At 60.7% G+C, this 20,519-nt stretch overlaps 2 protein-coding genes across 6 annotated transcripts in view; one reads left to right on the top strand and one right to left on the bottom strand.

Annotated features, from left to right (window-relative positions):
* HDGFL2 (HDGF like 2) overlaps positions 1–7,879 on the top strand; it is an 18,353-nt gene extending 10,474 nt beyond the window's left edge. The window contains exons 5-16 of one of the 4 annotated variants that reach the window (XM_059918723.1): positions 1,646–1,762; positions 1,877–1,948; positions 2,560–2,716; positions 2,809–2,884; positions 2,957–3,266; positions 4,336–4,439; positions 5,269–5,342; positions 5,477–5,547; positions 5,908–6,009; positions 6,215–6,407; positions 7,099–7,231; positions 7,566–7,879. In XM_059918723.1, the coding sequence (XP_059774706.1) occupies positions 1,646–1,762; positions 1,877–1,948; positions 2,560–2,716; positions 2,809–2,884; positions 2,957–3,266; positions 4,336–4,439; positions 5,269–5,342; positions 5,477–5,547; positions 5,908–6,009; positions 6,215–6,407; positions 7,099–7,231; positions 7,566–7,668 (1,512 nt within the window). In that variant the 3' untranslated portion in view covers positions 7,669–7,879. Of the gene's footprint in view, positions 1–1,645; positions 1,763–1,876; positions 1,949–2,556; positions 2,717–2,808; positions 2,885–2,956; positions 3,267–4,335; positions 4,440–4,690; positions 5,213–5,268; positions 5,343–5,476; positions 5,548–5,907; positions 6,010–6,214; positions 6,408–7,098; positions 7,232–7,565 lie in introns of those variants that run through there. The other 3 variants (XM_059918722.1, XM_059918721.1, XM_059918724.1) reach the window with 3 other exon arrangements.
* On the bottom strand, positions 5,281–20,519 carry PLIN4 (perilipin 4). 2 transcript variants are annotated; one of them, XM_059918720.1, is made up of 8 exons: positions 20,135–20,519; positions 19,952–20,016; positions 19,301–19,448; positions 18,440–18,501; positions 12,703–16,057; positions 12,403–12,590; positions 10,214–10,291; positions 5,281–10,142 (listed from the first exon to the last, which is right to left on the bottom strand). In XM_059918720.1, the coding sequence occupies exons 2-8, from the start codon at positions 19,997–19,999 to the stop codon at positions 9,810–9,812; spliced, it is 4,212 nt and encodes a 1,403-aa protein (XP_059774703.1). In that variant the 5' UTR covers positions 20,000–20,016; positions 20,135–20,519; the 3' UTR covers positions 5,281–9,809. The 2 variants fall into 2 exon arrangements, with proteins under 2 accessions (XP_059774703.1, XP_059774702.1); XM_059918719.1 differs by lacking the exon at positions 20,135–20,519 and having other exon boundaries at positions 19,952–20,126.

Below are 20,519 nucleotides of genomic sequence, written 5' to 3'. Positions count from 1 at the left end.
ATAACTCAGTTTTGTTTCTTTTTATGGCTGATATTCCATTGTATATATATGCCACATCTTCTTTATCCATTCATCTGTCGATGGACACTTAGGTTGCTAGAAGGCGGATTCTTAACCACTGGACCACCAGGGAAGTCCCTGGCATCGTTTTTTAAAAGTCCTTGTTGTTTCTGTTTACAGTTATTGGAGGAGTTAGACAGAAATATGTTGAAAATAAATGGCCGCCCCATCCTACCTCTTAGATATTAACCACTACTTGTAGGTTAGTATGTATTCAGGTTTTGTTTTTTGGGGTTTTTTGGCCAACTTTGCATTAAATGAATGTAAGTCATTATTACAACACCTTTCCCCCACACTAGGGAGACATTTAGACGACCTCTTCCCTCGTAACCCAGCACCCTAGCTGGGAACACACCTATTGGTGTTCCTTTCTCCATTTTTGGGGGTGTGGCTATGGCTTTCCGCCGGGTCAGCTTTGTGCTCTCTCTAGTTAACGTTCTTTTGTCGCTGTTTTTCTGTGTGTCCACCATCTTTTCACGTGGTCTCCCTCTGTGCATGTCTGTGTCCTAATCTCCTCTTCTTATAAGGACCCCAGTCATATTGGGTCAGGGCCACCCTAATACCTCGTTTTACTTTAATTCTCTCTTCAAAGACCCATCTCCAAATAGTCACATTCTGAGGTCCTGGGGGTCAGGGCTTCATTGTATGCGTTTTGGGGGAACACAGCGCAGCCCATCGTACCCTGGCCTTGGTCAGGCCCCGGAGGAGGCAAGATGCTCTCAGTAAGTGCTTGTGACGAGAACCAGCGAGTCTGGGCTGTAACGGGACAGAGGCAGAGGTGCATCGCACCTAAACCCACGCCCTGACGGGGAGGACCAGGCGTCAGTGGGCTGAGATCTGTGTCCAAAGCTCAGTCCTCTTTGCCTCCTCAGTTCTTCCTTTATACAGTTTCTTAAATTGGCTTCTTTGAGTGGGCATCTGGGAGTCTGTGAACCCCTGAAACCTAATTCAGAATTGTATGTGTGTGTGTGTTTAAAAAATCTTTCTTATTGAGGTGAAATTCACATAAAATTAACCGTTCTAAAACGTACAGCTCAGTGGCATTTAATACATTCACAGTGTGGTGCAACCACCACCTCTATCTAGTTGCAAAACATATGTGTATGTGTTTTTCTGGGGGAAGGATCCCTGGTTTGTATTCTTCATTTTTTTAAATTGTAGTAAAATACACACAACGTGAAATTCACCATCTTAACCATTTTTAAGCGCACAGTTCAGTAGCATTTTACATTCACACCGTTGGGCAACCATCCCCACCATCCACCTCCAGAACTTTCTCATCCTCCCAAACTGAAACTCTGTCCCCAGGAAACACTGACTCCCCCTCCCCCTCCCCCAGCCCCTGGCGCCCACCATCTACTTCCTGTCTCTGTGGGTCTGACTCTCTAGGGACCTCCTGTGAGTGGGATCACACAGTATTTGTCCTTCTGTGTCTGGCTTCTTTCACTGAGCATCATGTCTTCTAGGATCAGTATCCCTGGTTTTTATCAGATTCTCAAAGGGGTCCCTGCCCTCCTCCCCGCAAAGTTTCCCGAGCACACGGGCTTTCTCAGTTGCTGATGTGTCCGGGCTGCTCCCCTTCCAGATGTCGGTCTCAAAACGAGCTCGAAAGGCCTCCAGTGACCTGGATCAAGCCAGCATGTCTCCATCCGAGGAGGAGAACTCGGAAAGCTCCTCCGAGTCAGAGAAGACCAGTGACCAGGTGAGCAGCTGGCCGGACCCCGGGCAGGTGCCCAGGGGGAGGGATGCACCGGGGGGGGCGCCGAGGGGTAGCCGGCCGGTGGGCACCACATCCAGCTCCCTTATCTCCGCCCAGGACTTCACCCCCGAGAAGAAAGCCGTGGTCCGGGCCCCACGGCGGGGCCCCCTTCCAGGACGGAAGAAAAAGGTACGGGTGTTTTATTTTGTTCCCACACACCGGCCGGTGGAAGCTCCTCAAGCATCTCCCCACGGTCACCAGCCACGGTCTGCGGTCAGGGTCAGTCCGTTTTGGAGGAGGGGAGGCTGTAGGCCCCAGGGAGACCCCGGGGCCCGCTGACATCCGCCTCCACCTTCACTCATGGCTTTGGCCCATGGTTTCCGAGTGCCGTGTGCACAGAGCACCTCCCCGGAGCAGGAGACCACCCAGCCGCTGCTGCCCCCGAGAGGGCCTTAGAGGCCAGTTTGGAAAACGGGATGCTGGGATGCTGGCATCGGAAGGGGGCAAAGCACTCTTAGGGGCCCCATGAGAGAGAGAATGCACGCGTGCGCGCGCCTGTGTGCAAGTGTGATGTATGTGCGTGTGTGTTGTGTGCAAGCAGGCATGTATGAGCGTGTGCAAGTGTATTGTGTGTACACAAGTATGTGTGCATGAGCGTGTGAGTGTGGTGTGTGCATGTGTATGTCTGGGGTTCTGGGCCAGAACGAAGGGTTGTGGGTTTGGGTGGGGCGGGGCGCTGCAGGGACGCCTGGGGCCCCCTCGCCCTGGCTGCTCTCACCTCCCCCGGCCTCCCCCAGAAGGCGCCGTCAGCCTCCGACTCGGACTCCAAAGCAGAATCGGACGGGGCGAAGGCTGAGCCTGTGGCCGTGGCGAGGTCGGCGTCCTCCTCCTCCTCCTGCTCCTCCTCCTCCGACTCGGACGTGTCCGTAAAGAAGCCTCCTCGGGGCAGGAAGCCAGGTAGGCAGGCGGTGGGGTGCTGCCCTGGGCCTGGGCCTGGCCTGGCGGTGGTGGTGGGGGGGGGAACGCCCACCGAGAGACGCCTTCCGTAGCCGAGAAGCCTACCCCCAAGCCCCGCGGACGGAAACCGAAGCCTGAGCGGCCACCGACCACCTCGAGCAGCGACAGGTGGGTGCGGGGCCCTCGGGGCGGGGGCGCGGGCAGGCCGGGACGGGGGCCCTAACCGGCCCGCACCCCCAGCGACAGCGACGAGGTGGACCGCATCAGCGAGTGGAAGCGGCGGGACGAAGAGCGGCGGCGTGAGCTGGAGGCGCGGCGGCGCAGGGAGCAGGAGGAGGAGCTGCGGCGGCTGCGCGAGCGCGACAAGGAGGAGAAGGAGCGGCGGCGGGGGCGGGAGCGCGGGGAGGCGGCGCCTGCGGGCAGCGCGGGCAGCAGCGGCGACGAGCTCAAGGACGACGACGAGCCCGTCAAGAAGCGCGGCCGGAAGGGCCGCGGCCGGGGCCCCCAGTCCTCCTCCGACTCGGAGCCCGAGGCCGAGCTGGACAGAGAGGTGCGTGCGGCGGCGTCCGTGCAGCAGCCGCTGTGTGCTGGGCGCCAAGCGGTCAGGGAAACACAGAGAGCCCGCTCTTAAGGAGCTGACACGAGGGAGGGAGACGGGCAGCGGACCACCTGAGGATGGTGTGTGGTGCCAAGGAGATGGAAGCCAGGGCGGGGTGTGAGCTGCGGGGGCGAGAGGGTTTCCATCGCAAAGAGGGCAGACCTCAGAGGCTTCAGGCGAGCAGCCCATATTAAGTAAGGATCTGAATGAAGTGAGAAGATACCTGGGGGAGAGGCATTCCTGGCTGAGCGCATGGCCGTGCAAAGGCCCTGGGGCAGGACCATGCCTGGTGTGTTGGAGGAACAGCGAGGAGGCCCGTGTGTCTGGAGCAGAGTGAGCGAGGGGGGGAGAGGGAGGAGGGGAGGGGACGGGGCAGGTCATGTAGGGCCTTGTGGAGGACTTGGGCTGTTACCCCAAGGGAGGTAGGTGGGACCCTGGAGGGCTGTCGGCAGAGGAGGGGGTGGGTGCTCACAGGTGCCCTCTGGCTGCTGCGGGGGAACGGCTTGTGGGGTAAGCATGGGAGCAGTTCGGCCTCTGGTGCATGTTGGTGGTGACCGTTAGCACCATGCGTGACCACAGGGCGTCAGCTCCCTGTCCTCCTGGCTCTCACAGGCCAGCCTGAGTCCAGGAATCCGAGCCCCCCGGGCCCATCACCTTCTAGTCTGAGCCCAGGATCCCACTCGATAGGGGTGGGGGAGCCGAACAATGCCCTGTTCTCTCCCCACTGCTCTCCGTTTTGTCACAAAAGGGGGACCAAGTTCCCTGGCACGGGAGATGTCTTGCTCGGCAAGGGGAATGCAGTGGGGCTGCCCCACTGTTGGGTGATCCTTTCAGGGCCTGAGAAGCTGCTGCCCGGGGATGGACTGGACACGGGGTCCATCCTGCCCAGTCCATCAGCTCCCATCAGGCGAAGGTGACAGCAGGGAATGTCACACTGTGTTTCTAAGGGAACAGCTCAGGGGTCTGGGGCAGCCCCACGCCGCCTGCCACTCCAGCCCTTCCCTTTCTCTGGCTGCTACAGGTGAAGAAATCAGCGAAGAAGTTGCACCTGCAAAGCACAGAGCCCGCGCGGAGACCCAGCCAGAAGGAGAAGAGAGGGCGCCCCGAGGAGAAGCCCCGGGCCAGGTCCGTTCCCGCACTGCCACTCCTCCCATAGCCCCCTGGGGGTCCCCACATCTCAAGGGAGGGCCCCATCAGGTTATGCAGGAGTCACTGCCCAGGTCTGTGGTCCTTCCCCAGAGCAGGCCTCTCCCCCCGGGGTGACCCTGCTCCCAGGGGACACCGGGCAGTGTCCTGGGACATCTGTGGTGGTCACATGGGGGGCGGTTCCTGGGATCCAGTGGGTGGAGCCAGGGAGGCTGCCCCTCTCCCCACAGTGCCCAGGATGGAGCCCCACAGAGGATGACGTGGCCCCCGTGTCGCCAGTGCTCAGGAGGAGAGACTGTCCCCAGACCAGTGGCTCTCAGGCTTTTTAAAGTCCAAGGCCCACTGAGGTGGGAGCACAGAGCCCATCTCCCTGCCCACTTTCTGTGTGGAATCCCGGCCATCAGTAAACGAACCTGCCCCCTGGGAACGTGGCAGCCAGGCTGCCGAGCAGGATGTAGAATCGAAGGCTCGGTGACACGCCTGCCGCCGTTTCCCAGCATCGTATCAGAGTCACTCATGCGCTGGGGTCTACGTAACTAGCCACTCACCCTGAACCACTTGTTTAAAAAAAAAAAAAAAAAAAAAATTTCTGGGCTTTCACATTGTTTACTTTCTAGAGGAAGGGTTATGTCTTGGGTCCTCTCAGGTGCTGCCGTAGACCAGGTCAGGCGGGCCTTGAGCCTCCTCCTCCCAGCCTCCCGGGCCTCCTGATGGTTTCCTTCTGCAGCGGCCATGGGTCCCCCCACAGGCCCCCGGCCCTCAGTGGGGACATTGGTCAGGGGCCTTCTAAGGGCACGACTCTCCACAGGCCCGCGAAGGTGGAACGGACCCGGAAGCGGTCAGAAGGGTTCCCACCAGACCGGAAGGTTGAGAAGAAGAAAGGTGAGGGGCCAGCTGCCCAGCCCTGGTTGCAGCCTGAGGTCGCCGAACGGGAGGAGGGACGGCCCTGGAGGAGCCGGCTCCCATCACCAGGGACCCCGCTCAGGCCTGGGCGCTGCCTTCTCTCTTGGCCACAGAACCTTCCGTGGAGGAGAAGCTTCAGAAGCTGCACAGCGAGATCAAGTTCGCCCTGAAGGTTGACAATCCGGTGAGACCTTCCTCGGGGTGCAGAGGTCATGTCTCAGTTCCCCTGCCCCCTCATCGCTCGAGCTCCCTGAGAAGTCTGGGGACGCTGAGGCAAAGTCAGGCCGCATGCGCAGGGCAGGGTCCTTGTTCGCGTGGGCGTCCACCAGATAAGGGCCCAGCTTGGCCTCCTGAGTGCAGTGCTCTGCGTTCCCACCAGGTGATGCCACGCGAGGCCCCAAGACCCCTCGAGTTCTGGGTGCTTCACCACCGTCCCCGGGGCTCCCTGTTGCTCAGCCCAGGGTGTCCTTCTCTGCCCTCTTGGGCCCCCTAGAACCCCCGCAGCTAGGCGCTGACCCTCCTCGCTGCCCTCGCTGCCCCGCAGGATGTGAAGAGGTGTCTGAACGCGTTAGAGGAACTAGGGACCCTGCAGGTGACCTCACAGATCCTCCAGAAGAACACGGACGTGGTGGCCACGTTGAAGAAGGTGCGGCGGGAGCCCAGGGGTTGAAGGGGCTGGTGGTGGGGCTACGGGTCTGCTTGGGGCGCTGGGCTTCCGGCCACGGCCGCCTGTGGTCAGCGAGGAGGAAGCCGTGTGCACGGGAGGCGCTGCGGGGTGCGGTGATGGGGGAGGGTCTTGGGCGGGGGGTGAGGTGGCTGCGCCCCCTGAGCCAGGCCTCTTGGTGGGCCAGATCCGCCGCTACAAGGCCAACAAGGAGGTGATGGAGAAGGCTGCGGAGGTCTACGCCCGGCTCAAGTCTCGGGTCCTGGGACCAAAGATCGAGGCCATCCAGAAGGCGACCAGAACTGGGCCGGAGAAGGCCGAGGAGATACTGGCTGGAGAGGAGGCCCCTGCGGAGAGGGCGGAGGACGAGACGAGCGCTGGTGAGGAGCTGGCGGGCGGGGCTCTGAGCAGACCGCCCAGGTGGCGCCACCTGTCGGTACTCGCTGCGCAGGCTGGCTGTGTCCCCAAGGCAGCTGGTGTCCGGGCCACACGCCCCTGTGCTGCTCATAGGCTCCATCCAGACCCTCAGAGCCAGCTAGCAGGGGAGGCTGTGTGTGTGTGCGGCCAGGTGCGCGAGTGTGTTTGGGACGGGCGGTCGCAGAGGTCTGGGAGGGGAGGGCCACGGGTGGGCTGAGAGGAGAAAGGGTGTCTGCGGTGGGGACAGTGGCTGCGGGGACAGGAGAGCGTTCCTTCCTGCTGGGGTCATGCGGTCCTGGTGAGAGATGTTTGGAGCAGCCCGTAAGGCCAGCACCGAGAGGGCTTAGTTGAAGCCGAGGCTGCCCGGGGGAGAGCACAGAGGGGGCGTTTCTCTTTACGTCTGTTTGGACACGGCCGTGGCAGGCTTTCCCCGGTGTTGCCCACGGCCGTTTGTTTACCGGCCCCTCCCATCTTCAGGCTGCGTGGACGGGCCAGGGGCCGGCTGGAGGAAGAGCCCCACGCAGCCGGCCGCCCCCGTGTGTCCGGTGGCTCGGGGGTGCGGGTGAATTCAGGTGCACAGGCGGGTGCTCGCACGCTGCTCGCTCTCTGCAGGGGGGTTGCCCCACAGCGTCCCACGAGCCTCTCTCCCTGCAGATCTCGCAGCCCCTGTGAACGGGGAGGCCACGTCCCAGAAGGGGGAGAGCATGGAGGACAAGGAGCCGGATGAAGGACAGAACTCAGAGGAGGGGCCGGGGGGCGGCTCCTCTGAAGACCCGTTACACAACGAGTAAGTGTCGCCGGGGCCGCAGGGGCAACTTCCGGAGAAGGCAGCCCGGTGTCTGAGCTGCTCCCAGTGGGTAAGGGCCAGAGGGACAGCAGTCTCCCACATGCTGACTGACCCCCAGGCCCCTCGGAGGGAGCTCTGGGCTCGGGGCTGACTGGCCTGGGCCTGAGCTCTAGGAGGGTGGCTCCCTCCTGACACCCGCCACGGGAGCAGCCGGGGCCGCAGGCACGGCAGGGGGAGGTTGGGGGCGAGGGCTGTTGGTCTCTGTAGGTGGAAGGAAGGAGACAGACAGCAAGGGGCCTGCTCACCCCCGCCCGCCCGTGCTGTCCTCCACCAGCAGCGCGCGGGAGGGCCCCGACCTGGACGGGCCCGGGAAGGAGCGGCAGGAGCGAGAGAGGCTGCGGGTGGACTCGGAGTCCCTGGACGACGAGGACAGCTGAGCCGGGCAGCCTGCGGCCGGGCCCCGCCGCCAGGCGCAGCTGCCCCGAGGCCTGCCTGGCTCCTTCCCGGCACCCAGGGAGCAGAGAACTGTTGGGGAGACGCTGTGTTGTTCGTTTGTATTTGTCCCCCTGGGTTTTTTTTTTTTTGCCTAATTTCTGTGATTTCCAACGGACATGAAATGACTATAAAGGGTTTTTTTAATGAAAAAAAAAAGTTGCTTTTATTGGCTCGGTTTTCTAGCGTGTCTGGTTTGCAGTTGTCAAGGAGCCGTCCAGGGACAGAGGGTTTTAAGCCATAGGGTCACCGTGAACAGCGAATATGAATTTGGTTCTGATGGTGCTCCAGGCCCTGCAGGGCTGACGGAGGCAGTGAGCAAGGCCTTTCCAAAAGTACCAGGAGGGATGCTGAGGGCTGTCTGTTGTCCTCGATGTTCACAGGGCATGGGTGTTGTTGGGGGCAGGCCTCGCTGTGTGACGTGGGCCGAGTGACACCCCACGCTCTGGGCTTCTCTGTGCTCACCTGTCGCTTGGATTCAGGTGTGGGGGGATGTGTGTGCAGCACCCAGCCAGGCATCTGCACACGGCGGTTGCTGGTTAAACGGTGGCCTCTACCGTGTGTCCCCTGTCCTGCCGGTGGCCGAGCCCCTCTGTCCCGGCTGAGAGAGAGGTGTGGTGTGGTTTTGCTCCCTGGGCTTGGCATACCGGCCCCGCCCCTGCCCCGTTTGGTTAGGTTTGGTTTGGTTTGGTTGGATTTGGTTGTCGCTGAGCTCGGTTTCCGTGAACGACTGTTTCCAGTGTCACCCCCTCCGATGGCCGTCCGTGATGGGGAGTGAGGAAGGAAGGGCTCGGGGAAGTTCCCGGACTGGTCCCCGTGTCTTGCCTCGGCCAGCTCCTGTGGTGCAGGGCCCCTCGTGGCCCCTGGCAGCCGTGGTGACCCTCTGGGGAGAGCTGGCCCATCCGTCCCAGGGCTTGGAGCACCTGGTGATTTCTGAGAAGCGGGGCCTCTTTGCTTCCTCCGTCAAGGAGGTGGCCAGATAGGGGGGCTGCGGGCGTGGGAAGTGGGGGCTTGACAAGCCTCGGGCCGCTGGAATTCTGACGCAGCAGCTCCCTCAGCATCTCCCGGGGAGCAGGGGGAGTGGCCCTCTGTTGTCCCACCTTCCCATGTGCAGCCCACCTCGCAGGGTGCCCCAAGGATCCAGGGAGAGCACGGCGGGAAGGAAGGGGCCCTTGTCCCGGGGCTGCTGGTCTCCGGCCTGGAGCACGTGACCTGAACGTGTGTCGAGCACGTTTTTCTGTTTTTGGTTTTTCTGGCCGCGCCTTGTGGTTTGTGGGATCTTAGTTCCCCGACCAGGGATCCAACCCGCACCCTCGGCAGTGAAAGCACAGAGTCCTTACCACTGGACCACCTGGGAAGTCCCCCGAGCACATTTTGTCACGTGCTCCCTAGGGCCCCATCCCTTGTGAGGGAGCCCCTTTATTCCTTCATTGGCAGCCTCTGGGCCCAGGGACCTGAGAACATCATCTGTGGGATCCTTGTGATCACCCATGACCAGGGGGCGCTGCCGGGTTAGTGGGCTGCAGCAGGAAGGGATGTGTACTCACCCCACCCCCGCCCGGACAGTCCGGTCCTCAGCTGTCAGTGGCTGCTGCGGCTTTGCCTTCATGAAGCCCCTGGGCTGGGTCGGCAGAGGCGGTGGGGGCCTACCTGCCTCAGGATGATGGTGGCGTTCTGGTACCTTCTGGCATGCGCTGTTTGCTGAGGGGTGTAGGCTTTCAGAGCGAGGACGGAGCTGCCTGGAGCCCAGGATGGAGGAGCGGGGCTGCCTGCCAAGCTGGTATAGCTAGAGGGCCCAGGCTGGGGTGGAAGACCCCCCCAGAGGTAAAAGATAAAAGGGCCCTACTGGGGGTGCTGAGTGGGGAACCTTCAAGACAGGCACGATTCCCCTTTTTGTTCCTAAATGAAGCGCTTGCTTGAGATCTTCAGGCGAAGCCCGGGCCCCCCCGCCGCCGTCGAGGGTCTTAGCCGCCCCGGGCTCCTCGGCCAAAGGGGCCAGCTGTGCTCTGGGAGAAAGGTGGGGCGCCAGCCGGCAGGGCCCGGAGCTTCCGGGGGTTGGGGCTGGTTTCGGGCGGGGGAGGGGCTCCTACAGCTGCTGCCCATCGGGGTGCAGGGTGAAGGGCCCCACCAGCCAGCTGAGCGGAGGGCTGTGCTGCATGCTCTCCAGCAGCTGCTCCAGCCCCTGCCACGCCTGGCGTACGCCCTGGCGGCTCTGGGCCAGGCGCTCGGCCGGCAGCTCCGCCACGGAGGCGGCACAGGAGACGACACTGTGCAGCTCGCAGAGGCTGTGCCGCGCCTGCCTGAGCTGCCACCGGAGCTCGGCGGGGAGGCCCTGGAGGCCGGAGGCCAGGCTGCTGTAGGCGACATGGAGCTGCTGGACAAGGCTGCAGACCCTGGACAGAGCCCCGGCGGCTGGCACCTGTGGGCGGAAGGAGGGAGGTGAGCGGGGCTGGAGGGGAGGGGCAGGAGCACCGGCCCCCTGGTACGCACCTCTCGGGCGCCGGCTTGGCTGCTCAGATCCTGGTCCGGCCACGGCTGCTGGTCTGGAGCCTGCTGGGCCTTCTCAATCTGGAAAGAGACAGCCCAGCAGAGACATGAGGCCTTCTTGTCAAGGACCTTCCCAATACTCCCCCGGGGGCAGCATTCCCAGGCCTGGCCTGGAGCTTCGTGTCTACCTTTCCTGTGGCGTGGTGGAAAGGTTTAGGGCCAGCTGCACCAGGATGGTTCACGTAAAGAGGCAATAATCCAGGTTCCTCATGAGGTTGTCAGGGAGCTCAGAGAGCAGAACGGCAGGGGCACCATGTCACACCCCAGCTCAGAATCCTCCCATGTCTCCCAGTGAGTGGCCTTTGGACCGAATCCAGTTCCTCACCATGGCCTGCGTGGCCTGCTCAGGACACCTGCAACCTCACCTCCTGCTGACTTCCCGCTGTGCTCTCTGCTCAGGCCACGCTGGCCTCTTTTTGTCCCTCGAGCACGTCCAGCATGTTGTTGCCTCAGGGCCTTTGCACGTGCTGCCCACTCAGCCTGAAACATGCTTCCTCTGGCCCAGTACGGTGGCCCCCCAAGCCCTCCCTGTCAGATCTCTGTTACTCTCCTCAGAGGCCTATCACTGTCGAGTTACCGTGAGTTTCTTTGTTGTTCATCTCTCCCCCTTGGGTGGGAGCTCTGTCAGGACCTTTTCCTCCTTGCTTTTTGGGTCCCTGGTACATAGGAGCCCCACAGCCCCATTGACTAATCTTCCTTGTCCTCCTGAGAGCTCAGCAAGTGGACCAAATGTTGACTCCAACTTTCCATCACCCTCCCAGCTCTTACCCCAGCGACTCCATCGGGGGGCCTACTAGTCATCTCCAGGTTACCCTGTCCAAGACCAAGCCTTAATGTTCACCACCCACCCACCCAGGGCATTTCTAGGTGTCCCCTGCTAAAAGTCCCCGAGACCTTGTAGGGTATTTTCTCTCTCCCACTTCTCACACCTAAGCTGGTAGGTCTGCTTTGGAAACACATCCAGAAACCCAACTGCCTCTTGCCACCACTGATGCTACTCCCAAGGCCCCCCTCAGCATTTGCCAGGATTTTTGCAGAAACCTCACTCATTTCCAAGGGCTCTGGCCCTTGACCCCGGTGGCCTGTCCTCCCCACAGTAGCCAGAGGGATCCCCTTAAATAAAACCTCTGTTGCATCAGGCCAACCCTCGGCCCCCAGTCCTGGGTGCTGCGGGGTGTGGAGCAGCCTCCCTGCTCCCACCCACTCAATGCCAGGAGCTCCACCCCCCGCCAGGTGACCACCACAGACATCCCCAGGCATGGCCCAGTGTCCCCTGGGGGCACGACTGCCCCGTTGAGACCCTCTGGGTTGGAGCAGTGGTCCTCAAGTTGCGGCTCACCACAGACCCCTGGGGCACTGATGGAAAACACAGGTGCCTGAGCGCCTCCCAGGGATCCCCACTCAGGCAGCATGGCTGGGTTCCTCGCCACCTGTGTAGACGGGGCTGTTCGACATTTACGACCCATGACCTTGAGAACCTGGAGATGCTCAGACCCGGGGGTCCATCACCGTCTGCATCAGCCACAGATGGGATGCCACTAAACTTCCTACCGCAGGCAGGTCAGCCCGAGCAGCACCCACAAGGAGCCAGCGTGGGTGTCAGTGGTGCTGCAGGGGGAGAAACCTGGCGTGGAGGGGTGAGTGGGGCTGGCGAGAGAGCATGACCCCGCTGGCTCGGTGCCTGTCCCCGCGGTGGCGTTCAAGTCACCTTCCTCTGGGCCCTTCCTTGCATCACTGAACCCCGCCCAGATCGCATCGGTTCCCCCTACCCTGTCAGCCCCTTCACTTTACCCTCCCCTGCCACCGGCCGCCCTCCTGCTCCTTGGAACACACCTAGCTTGTTCTCAGGCCACTGTCTGTCCTTGCGGTCCCCACTTTCCACACGACTTGGCTCAAACAGACACACTCCTGCCCTGCCCCTCTCTGCACGACTGTCTTGTTTCCCTCTCTGCAACCCCGTTGGTGGCAAGTATTGGGTCTTGTGTCCATCTTCTTCCCTGGAATACAAGCTCCTTGAGAGCAGACCCGTGACTGAGTGGCCGACGGCTGTTGTCTACTAGGTGCTCAGTAAGTGTCTGTCGAGTCCCCCACCTGTGGCTGAGGAAGGCACCGGCAGAAGGGAGGGCTCTTACCAGCCAGAAGGCGTCCTCGAGCTGGGCCAGCACGTCCAGGGCCTGGAACTGGCCTTGCTGCAGGTGGCTCAGGGCGTGCTCGAAAGCCCGCTGGCGGAAGCTGGGGTCCAAGTCGCCCAGGCGCACGAAGTAGCTGCTTTGGTCGGCCGTGGACTCCCTCAGCCGGGGCTGGGAGGCAGCCAGCTGAGCTGAAAGGGAAGACAGGGTCGCTCAATCTGAGAGGCCCCTCGGGCGTCAGGGGCATGCGTTGTACAGACGACCAGGCCCCTGGGAGCTGGGACCAGCCTGTCCTGTTCTCACCTTGTTCCTCGGTGCTCATGGGCTGGAAGATCTCCCCCAGCTCCTCCAGCTCATCCCGGAGTGTTGCAAAGCCCCGGGCTCCTTCCTGGCCGCAAGTGGTGGCCCCAGGCCCTACGTCATCCTCCTTGCCCAGGGCAGCCCCTTGGGTGAATGTCACCTCAGCTGACACGAGGCCCTTGGTATTGGTGGTGGCTTTCCCAGCAAGGTCCAGGTGTGCACACAGAGTGTCCAGGGGCCTGGAGACCCCGCAGGACTGAGCCTCATGAGGGTTCAGGATGGTTTGTTCTCCTTCATCTGGGGCTCCGGAAGTGGCGAGTCCACCTGAGGCAGCATCCTGGGAACCAGGTAACCAGTTCTGGATGGTTCCGAAATCAGTCTGCACACCTCCTCGGGCCACGTTCCCTACCCTGGTGAGCCCAGTGGACACGGCATCTTTGGTGCCTGTGAGGACAGCCTTCGAGGTGTCCAGACCCCACTGGGCAGCAGCATTGGCCACATTCATGGCACCAGCCATGCCACTGGAGACGGTGTTCCTTGTGACAGCTGAAACATTTTGGGTTGTATTCAGCCCAGTTTGCACAGCCCCTGTAGCCACATTCACTGCCCCAGTGAGCCCTGTGGACACTGCATCTTTGGTGCCTGTCAGGACGGTCTTGGTGGTGTCCATGCCAGTCTGGATGGCCCCCTTGGCCACACCCATTGCTCCAGTGAGCCCAGTGGACACTGCATCTTTGGTGCCAGTGAGGACGGTCTTGGTGGTGTCCATGCCAGTTTGGACAGTGCCCTTGGCCATGTTCACTGCCCCAGTGAGCCCAGTGGACACTGCATCTTTGGTGCCAGTCAGGACAGATTTGGTGGTGTCCATGCTGGTCTGGACGGCTCCCTTGGCCACACCCATTGCTCCAGTGTACGCAGTGGACACTGCATCTTTGGTGCCAGTCAGGACGGTCTTGGTGGTGTCCACGCCGGTCTGGACGGCTCCCTTGGCCACACCCATTGCTCCAGTGTACGCAGTGGACACTGCATCTTTGGTGCCAGTCAGGACGGTCTTGGTGGTGTCCACGCCGGTCTGGACGGCCCCCTTGGCCACACCCATTGCTCCAGTGTACGCAGTGGACACTGCATCTTTGGTTCCAGTCAGGACAGATTTGCTGGTGTCCACGCCGGTCTGGACGGCCCCCTTGGCCACACCCATTGCTCCAGTGTACGCAGTGGACACTGCATCTTTGGTTCCAGTCAGGACAGATTTGCTGGTGTCCACGCCGGTCTGGACGGCCCCCTTGGCCACACCCATTGCTCCAGTGTACGCAATGGACACTGCATCTTTGGTGCCAGTCAGGATGGTCTTGGTGGTGTCCACGCCAGTCTGGATGGCTCCCTTGGCCACACCCATTGCTCCAGTGAGGCCAGTGGACACTGCATCGTTGGTGCCTGTTAGGACAGTCTTGGTGGTGTCCATGCCAGTCTGGACGGTGCCCTTGGCCATGTTCACTGCCCCAGTGAGCCCAATGGACACTGTATCTTTGGTGCCTGTTAGGACAGTCTTGGTGGTGTCCATGCCAGTCTGGACGGCCCCCTTGGCCACACCCATTGCTCCAGTGAGGCCAGTGGACACTGCATCTTTGGTGCCAGTCAGGACGGTCTTGGTGGTGTCCACGCCGGTCTGGACGGCTCCCTTGGCCACACCCATTGCTCCAGTGAGGCCAGTGGACACTGCATCTTTGGTGCCAGTCAGGACGGTCTTGGTGGTGTCCACGCCAGTCTGGACGGTGCCCTTGGCCATGTTCACTGATCCAGTGAGCCCAGTGGATACTGCATCTTTGGTGGCTGTCAGGACAGTCTTGGTGGTGTCCATGCCCATCTGCACGGCTCCCTTGGCCACACCCATTGCTCCAGTGAGGCCAGTGGACACTGCATCTTTGGTGCCTGTTAGGACAGTCTTGGTGGTGTCCATGCCAGTCTGGACGGTGCCCTTGGCCATGTTCACTGCCCCAGTGAGCCCAATGGACACTGTATCTTTGGTGCCTGTGAGGACAGTCTTGGTGGTGTCCATGCCCGTCTGGACAGCCCCCTTGGCCACACCCATTGCTCCAGTGAGGCCAGTGGACACTGCATCTTTGGTGCCTGTTAGGACAGTCTTGGTGGTGTCCACGCTCATCTGGACGGCCCCTTTGGCCACACCCATTGCTCCAGTGAGCCCAGTGGACACTGCATCTTTGGTGCCTGTTAGGACGGTCTTGGTGGTGTCCATGCCAGTCTGGACAGTGCCCTTGGCCATGTTCACTGCCCCAGTAAGCCCAGTGGACACTGCATCTTTGGTGCCTCTCAGGACAGTCTTGGTGGTGTCCATGCCAGTCTGGACGGTGCCCTTGGCCATGTTCACTGCCCCAGTAAGCCCAGTGGACACTGCATCTTTGGTGCCTGTTAGGACGGTCTTGGTGGTGTCCATGCCAGTCTGGACGGTGCCCTTGGCCATGTTCACTGCCCCAGTAAGCCCAGTGGACACTGCATCTTTGGTGCCTGTTAGGACGGTCTTGGTGGTGTCCATGCCAGTTTGGACGGTGCCCTTGGCCATGTTCACTGCCCCAGTAAGTCCAGTGGACACTGCATCTTTGGTGCCTGTGAGGACAGTGTTGGTGGTGTCCATGCCAGTCTGGACGGTGCCCTTGGCCATGTTCACTGCCCCAGTGAGCCCAGTGGACACTGCATCTTTGGTGCCTGTTAGGACGGTCTTGGTGGTGTCCATACCAGTCTGGATGGTGCCCTTGGCCATGTTCACTGACCCAGTGAGCCCTGTGGACACTGCATCTTTGGTGCCTGTCAGGACAGTCTTGGTGGTGTCCACACCCATCTGGACGGCCCCTTTGGCAACACCCATTGCTCCAGTGAGGCCAGTGGACACTGCATCTTTGGTGCCTGTTAGGACAGTCTTGGTGGTGTCCATGCCAGTCTGGACGGTGCCCTTGGCCAGGTTCACTGCCCCAGTGAGGCCAGTGGACACTGCATCTTTGGTGCCTGTTAGGACAGTCTTGGTGGTGTCCACGCCCGTCTGGACCGCCCCCTTGGCCACACCCATTGCTCCAGTGAGGCCAGTGGACACTGCATCTTTGGTGCCTGTTAGGACGGTCTTGGTGGTGTCCATGCCCATTTGGACAGTGCCCTTGGCCATGTTCACTGCCCCAGTGAGCCCAGTGGACACTGCATCCTTGGTGCCTGTGAGCGTGGACTGGGTCATGCCCAGGCCTCCTTGGACCACGCCTTTAGCTGTGTCCACGACGTTGGCCATCCCAGATGAGAAGGCATCCTTGGTCCTGGTCATCTTGGACCACACTAAGTCGTTTGTCCCGGAGATGACCTGATGAGGAAGGACATTCGTGATCAAGCAGAGAGTGCTAGACACCTCACTCCCCACCCTTCCCCAGTCTCCACCTCATCCCTAACATGACCCGGGGAGTGGGACCTTCCTCCCAGAGGCCCAGCCTGCTCTTTTCCCACCCCGACATACCTCCCTCCCTGGCTTCCAGGATACAGCCTACTGAGCTCTGTCCCAGCGCCCCGTGGTTCCCCTGACACAATAGATCCCCCACTGCTGACAGCTATTCCCTAGCACCTCTGGGACCCTCCTTGCTCAATATCCCTTAGCCTTGTACTCAGCAAGCCATTGAATTACGTGTTTTCTTCATCTTGCCTAATCTCTATGGCAATTTTGAGACTGGTTTCCCCATCACGGGGAGAAATTTGAGGAGGCCAAATGCTTGTTAGCATGAATGTATTCAAGTAAGAGAAGGGGATCTGGGTATCTATGTTTAGAAGAGTAATAACTGGAAAAGTACAGGGCCAAGTATTGGGTTTGAGCCATAGGAAACTGTCGATAACTTGGTAGGTCAAAAATGAGGGCAGTTTCCTCTTGTTCATCCAAACTGCTGAAGGGCTGTGATGGCCTCAGGGTTGCCACCACCCAGGTTCAACCAGCAGTTTCCTATTTCCAATTCAGGGGTTCTTAACCCAGGGTTAGGGGTGACCCAGGGTGATCCTGCCCCCGCCCCCCCCCCCCCCAGGGAACACTGGGCGATGTCTGGGGACATCTGTGACGATCACAACTTCAGGGAAGAGGGAGCTCCTGGCACTGAGTGGGTGGGTGGGGTCAGGGGTGCTGCTGAACACCCCCCAGTGCCCAGGATGGCCCGGCCCTGAATTGGCCAGACGACTGAAGTTGAGAAGCCCTGAAATGTTATTCTCACCACCTGCCTCCTGCCCAGCATCGTCTCAAGTGGGCACCTTGCCCACAGAGACCTGGGTTCAGCTCTTTCCCACACTTGCTGTGTTACCTCAGGCAAGCCACATCCCCTCTCTGAGCCTCATCTGAAGAGCGGCAATTAAAACAGCACCTCTTGGACTTCCCTGGTGGTGCAGTGGTTAAGAATCCGCCTGCCAATGCAGGGAACATGGGTTCGAGCCCTGGTGCGGGAAGATCCCATATGCCACGGAGCAACTAAGCCCACGCGCCACAACTACTGAGCCTGTGCGCCACAACTACTGAGCCTGCACTCTAGAGCCTGCGAGCCACACCTCCTGAAGCCCACGCGCCTAGAGCCCGTGCTCCACAAGAGAAGCCACCGCAATGAGAAGCCCGCGCACCGCCACAAAGAGTAGCCCCCGCTCACCGCAACTAGAGAAAGCCCTCGCACGGCAACGAAGACCCAATGCAGCCAAAAATAAATAAATAAATAAATAAATAAATAAATAAATAAATAAATAAATAAATTTATTTTAAAAAATCCCCTCCCAGCCATTTAAACAAACAAACAAACAAAAAACAATAAAAACAGCACCTCCTTCAAAGATTGGCAGAGAAAACTGAGTCAAGGTGCCTGAAGCACTTTGCAGGCAACAGATGCTCCATTAATGCAAGTGAAGAGGGGTGGAGGGGGAGGAGTGAAAAAGTGGGGAGGGGGGCCCTCAGCTGCCGGGGTCCATTTTAATTTGGGCCACAGGGTGAGCCCGGTGGTTCTTTGTCCTCCGAGATGCTCAGATCTGGCCGAGCTGAGGGCAGAGGGGAGTTGAGGAAGACGCCAGTGTCGGGTGTGTGCTGGGCGGAAGGGTTGTATCAGGGCTCTGTCACCCTGCTATGGCCCTCAGCAGTCTTACATCAGCCACTCCGCTTGCCCTGGCCCTGAGGACATGGTTATATGGGCGGTCCCCGGTCATCCAGGACCGAGGGTGGATGCATCGTTGGCCACTGTTCAGCCTCTGACTGCCCAAGGTTCAAATCCCATGCTACAGTGTCTTGCTGTGTGACCTTTGGCAGGTGGCTTGGCTTCTCTGTGCTTCAGCTTTTGTGTGGGGTACTATTGCTCCCTTCCTCGCAGGACGGTTGGGAGGGTTAACTATTAAGCAGCACATGTAAACACTGAGCCCAGAGCCTGACACAGGGTGAGTGAGTTACCACTGTTTGGGTCGTAATGTGCTAGGCACAGAACTGGAGTGGGGGTGGGGGGTGTCTGTAGACCAGATGGAGCCTCATGGTGCCGAGCAGTAAGGCAGTACTGCACCCATTTCACAGATGTAGAAACAGAGGCTCAGAGGGGAAGACTGGCCTGGAATCCCACAGGGGTGTCTGCCTGCTCCTTGGCCTATGACAACCCCCAAATGGCAGGAACTGAAACATCCCAGGAGGAGGTACTCAGGGGGAGGCGGAGCCCATCAGACCAGACCAGGCTCTGCCAGCCCCTCTCACCCTGTCTGAAAGCGGCAGCGTCTTCTCAATGCCCCTGGTCGTCTGCTCCGGGTCGGTGGCCACTGTGGGGACAAGAGCCAATCAGGCAACCCAGGGAGGGACACGCGCTGGCATCAGCCACCCTGAAGCCCATTGCACAATCAGCGGGCACAGCCCGAAAGGTCAGGAATGTCCCAGCTGCCCTGCCAGGGACGGCAGAAGGTGACATCCACGGCCGTGGGTCTGGCTCCCTCAACCCCCAGGGGCGGTCTCCTGGAGCAGGGGTTCTCTAGAGTTTTCTCTGCCTGGGTCCTGGATGCTGGACGCCCACCCAGGGTGATGCAGGGAGAGGACTCGGGGCCCCGCCCTGCCCCACTCCACCACAGCTGGCAGCCGCCTGCCAGGCCTGGGTATATGGAACAGAAGTCAGCTGCCTGCGGGGGCCCAGAGCGGCCGCCCCAGCCTGGGCTCCCCTGCACCAGCCCCTCTTCAGGACTTGGGGTTAGGGCTGGAGCAACTGGAGGATGGGGAGCACCCCAGGCTGTGTGACGCCAGGGAAACTGCTGCCCCTCTCTGGAACCAGGATCAAAATCTTTGATGAGCTTAGACATGCAGAACGCCCAGCCCCTGGTCCACAGGGTGTCAGAAACGGGGTGATGAAAGGCGGAGGGGGGGTTGAGAATGTGGGGGGCATTGCTGGCTGTGCCCCCTTGGGCCACTCATATTTATGTCTCAGGTCCCCATTTGGCACTAAATGAGCATGCCAGCTGCGTGGGCTCTGTTGAGATGACGCAGGCACCTATGAAGCACCCCCAAGATGGGCACAAGTCCCTGCTGGGGTCCATCTCCAGAGCTCCCGCCTCCACGGAGCTGTGCACTCACCCTGAGCCTGGGGCTGGGCAGTCTCGGTGGCTGGAGCATCTGCGGGATGGGCGACCGGCCGGGCCTCTCTCGCTGAGCTGTGGGCGTGGGCCGCCGGGTTCCGGGCAGAACTGAAGCCAGGCAGGGACCCAAAGAAGCTGCCCAGGGTCTACATGGGGTGGGGAGAAGCATGAGCAGAGCCAGGCCATGGTGGGGGTTGGGTGAGGGGAGCATCAGAGAGCCCTGGGTTCCCAAACTGCCTCAGGCCCTTGCTCCTGGATGACCTCAGCCACTAAGCCTCAGTCTCCTCGCCTGAGCAATGGGCAGGTTCAGCCTGCCTCCCATGGACAGAGAAAAAGTTCATTCTCTGGGTCTCTCCTTTTCCTTCCATGGCCCACATTTCTCAGATGGGGAAACTGAGGCTCAGAGAGGGGCCGAGGCTGGCCCAGGGTCACACAGCAAGGAAAGAACTGAGGTTTGAGTGCATCCTCCCACCCCCCACCCTCCAGCTTGGGACTGGAGGGAAGATTGGCACTGTGGCCTTCAGATCCCTCCCCCACCACCCCCCCGGGAAGCCCCTCCAGACCCCAGGACTGTGGAGGTCACCTTCCCAAGGTTCTGTGGTCTCTCCAGGCCCCAGTTGCGATCTTTCCCTCCCACGCCTGCCCTCACCTTGCCCTTGGGTTTGGGGGGATCCCGGCCTCCATCTTGAGCAGACATGGTAATCCTCTAAGCAGCTGGAAGGGCAGAGAGGGGGCATGAATGGGGGCTCCCGGGCCTCCTGCCCCACACCCATAACCCTGAGCAGTCCCCCGATACCCGCCCGGAGGCCAGCCTCACCCTGGCATTGCTCACCTGGACCGTGTGAGGGTCCCCTGGAGTGACGGGAAGCACAGCTGGCATCTGGCTCTGCTCTCAGCTCCCAGGCCTTATAGGGTCTGGGGTGGTGCAGGCCTGGCCGGCAGAGGCAGGCGGCCAGTGGGCCAGGGGAGGGCCCTGGATAGTCACGTGCCTGCCCGCTCCAGCGTGGGCCCCGGGCCCAGCACCTTTCCCCTGCTCTCAGCACTGGGCAGCCTCTGCCCATGGCACCCACCTCCCACCAGACTGAGTGATTCATGGGCCGTCCTGTACCCTCAAGGCACAGCCTGCACACTCTCGGCCTCTGACTTCCATCTGTGTGACGGGCATGGTTCAAGTTGCTCTGCTGGGCCACCTTGGCCAGTTACCATCCTTGTGCCTC

This window comes from Balaenoptera ricei, chromosome 3, assembly GCF_028023285.1.
Source record: "Balaenoptera ricei isolate mBalRic1 chromosome 3, mBalRic1.hap2, whole genome shotgun sequence".
NCBI classification, from domain to species: Eukaryota; Metazoa; Chordata; class Mammalia; order Artiodactyla; family Balaenopteridae; genus Balaenoptera; species Balaenoptera ricei.
The sequence above is the reverse complement of the archived record's forward strand: the minus strand, read 5'-3'. Positions and strand labels throughout refer to the sequence as shown.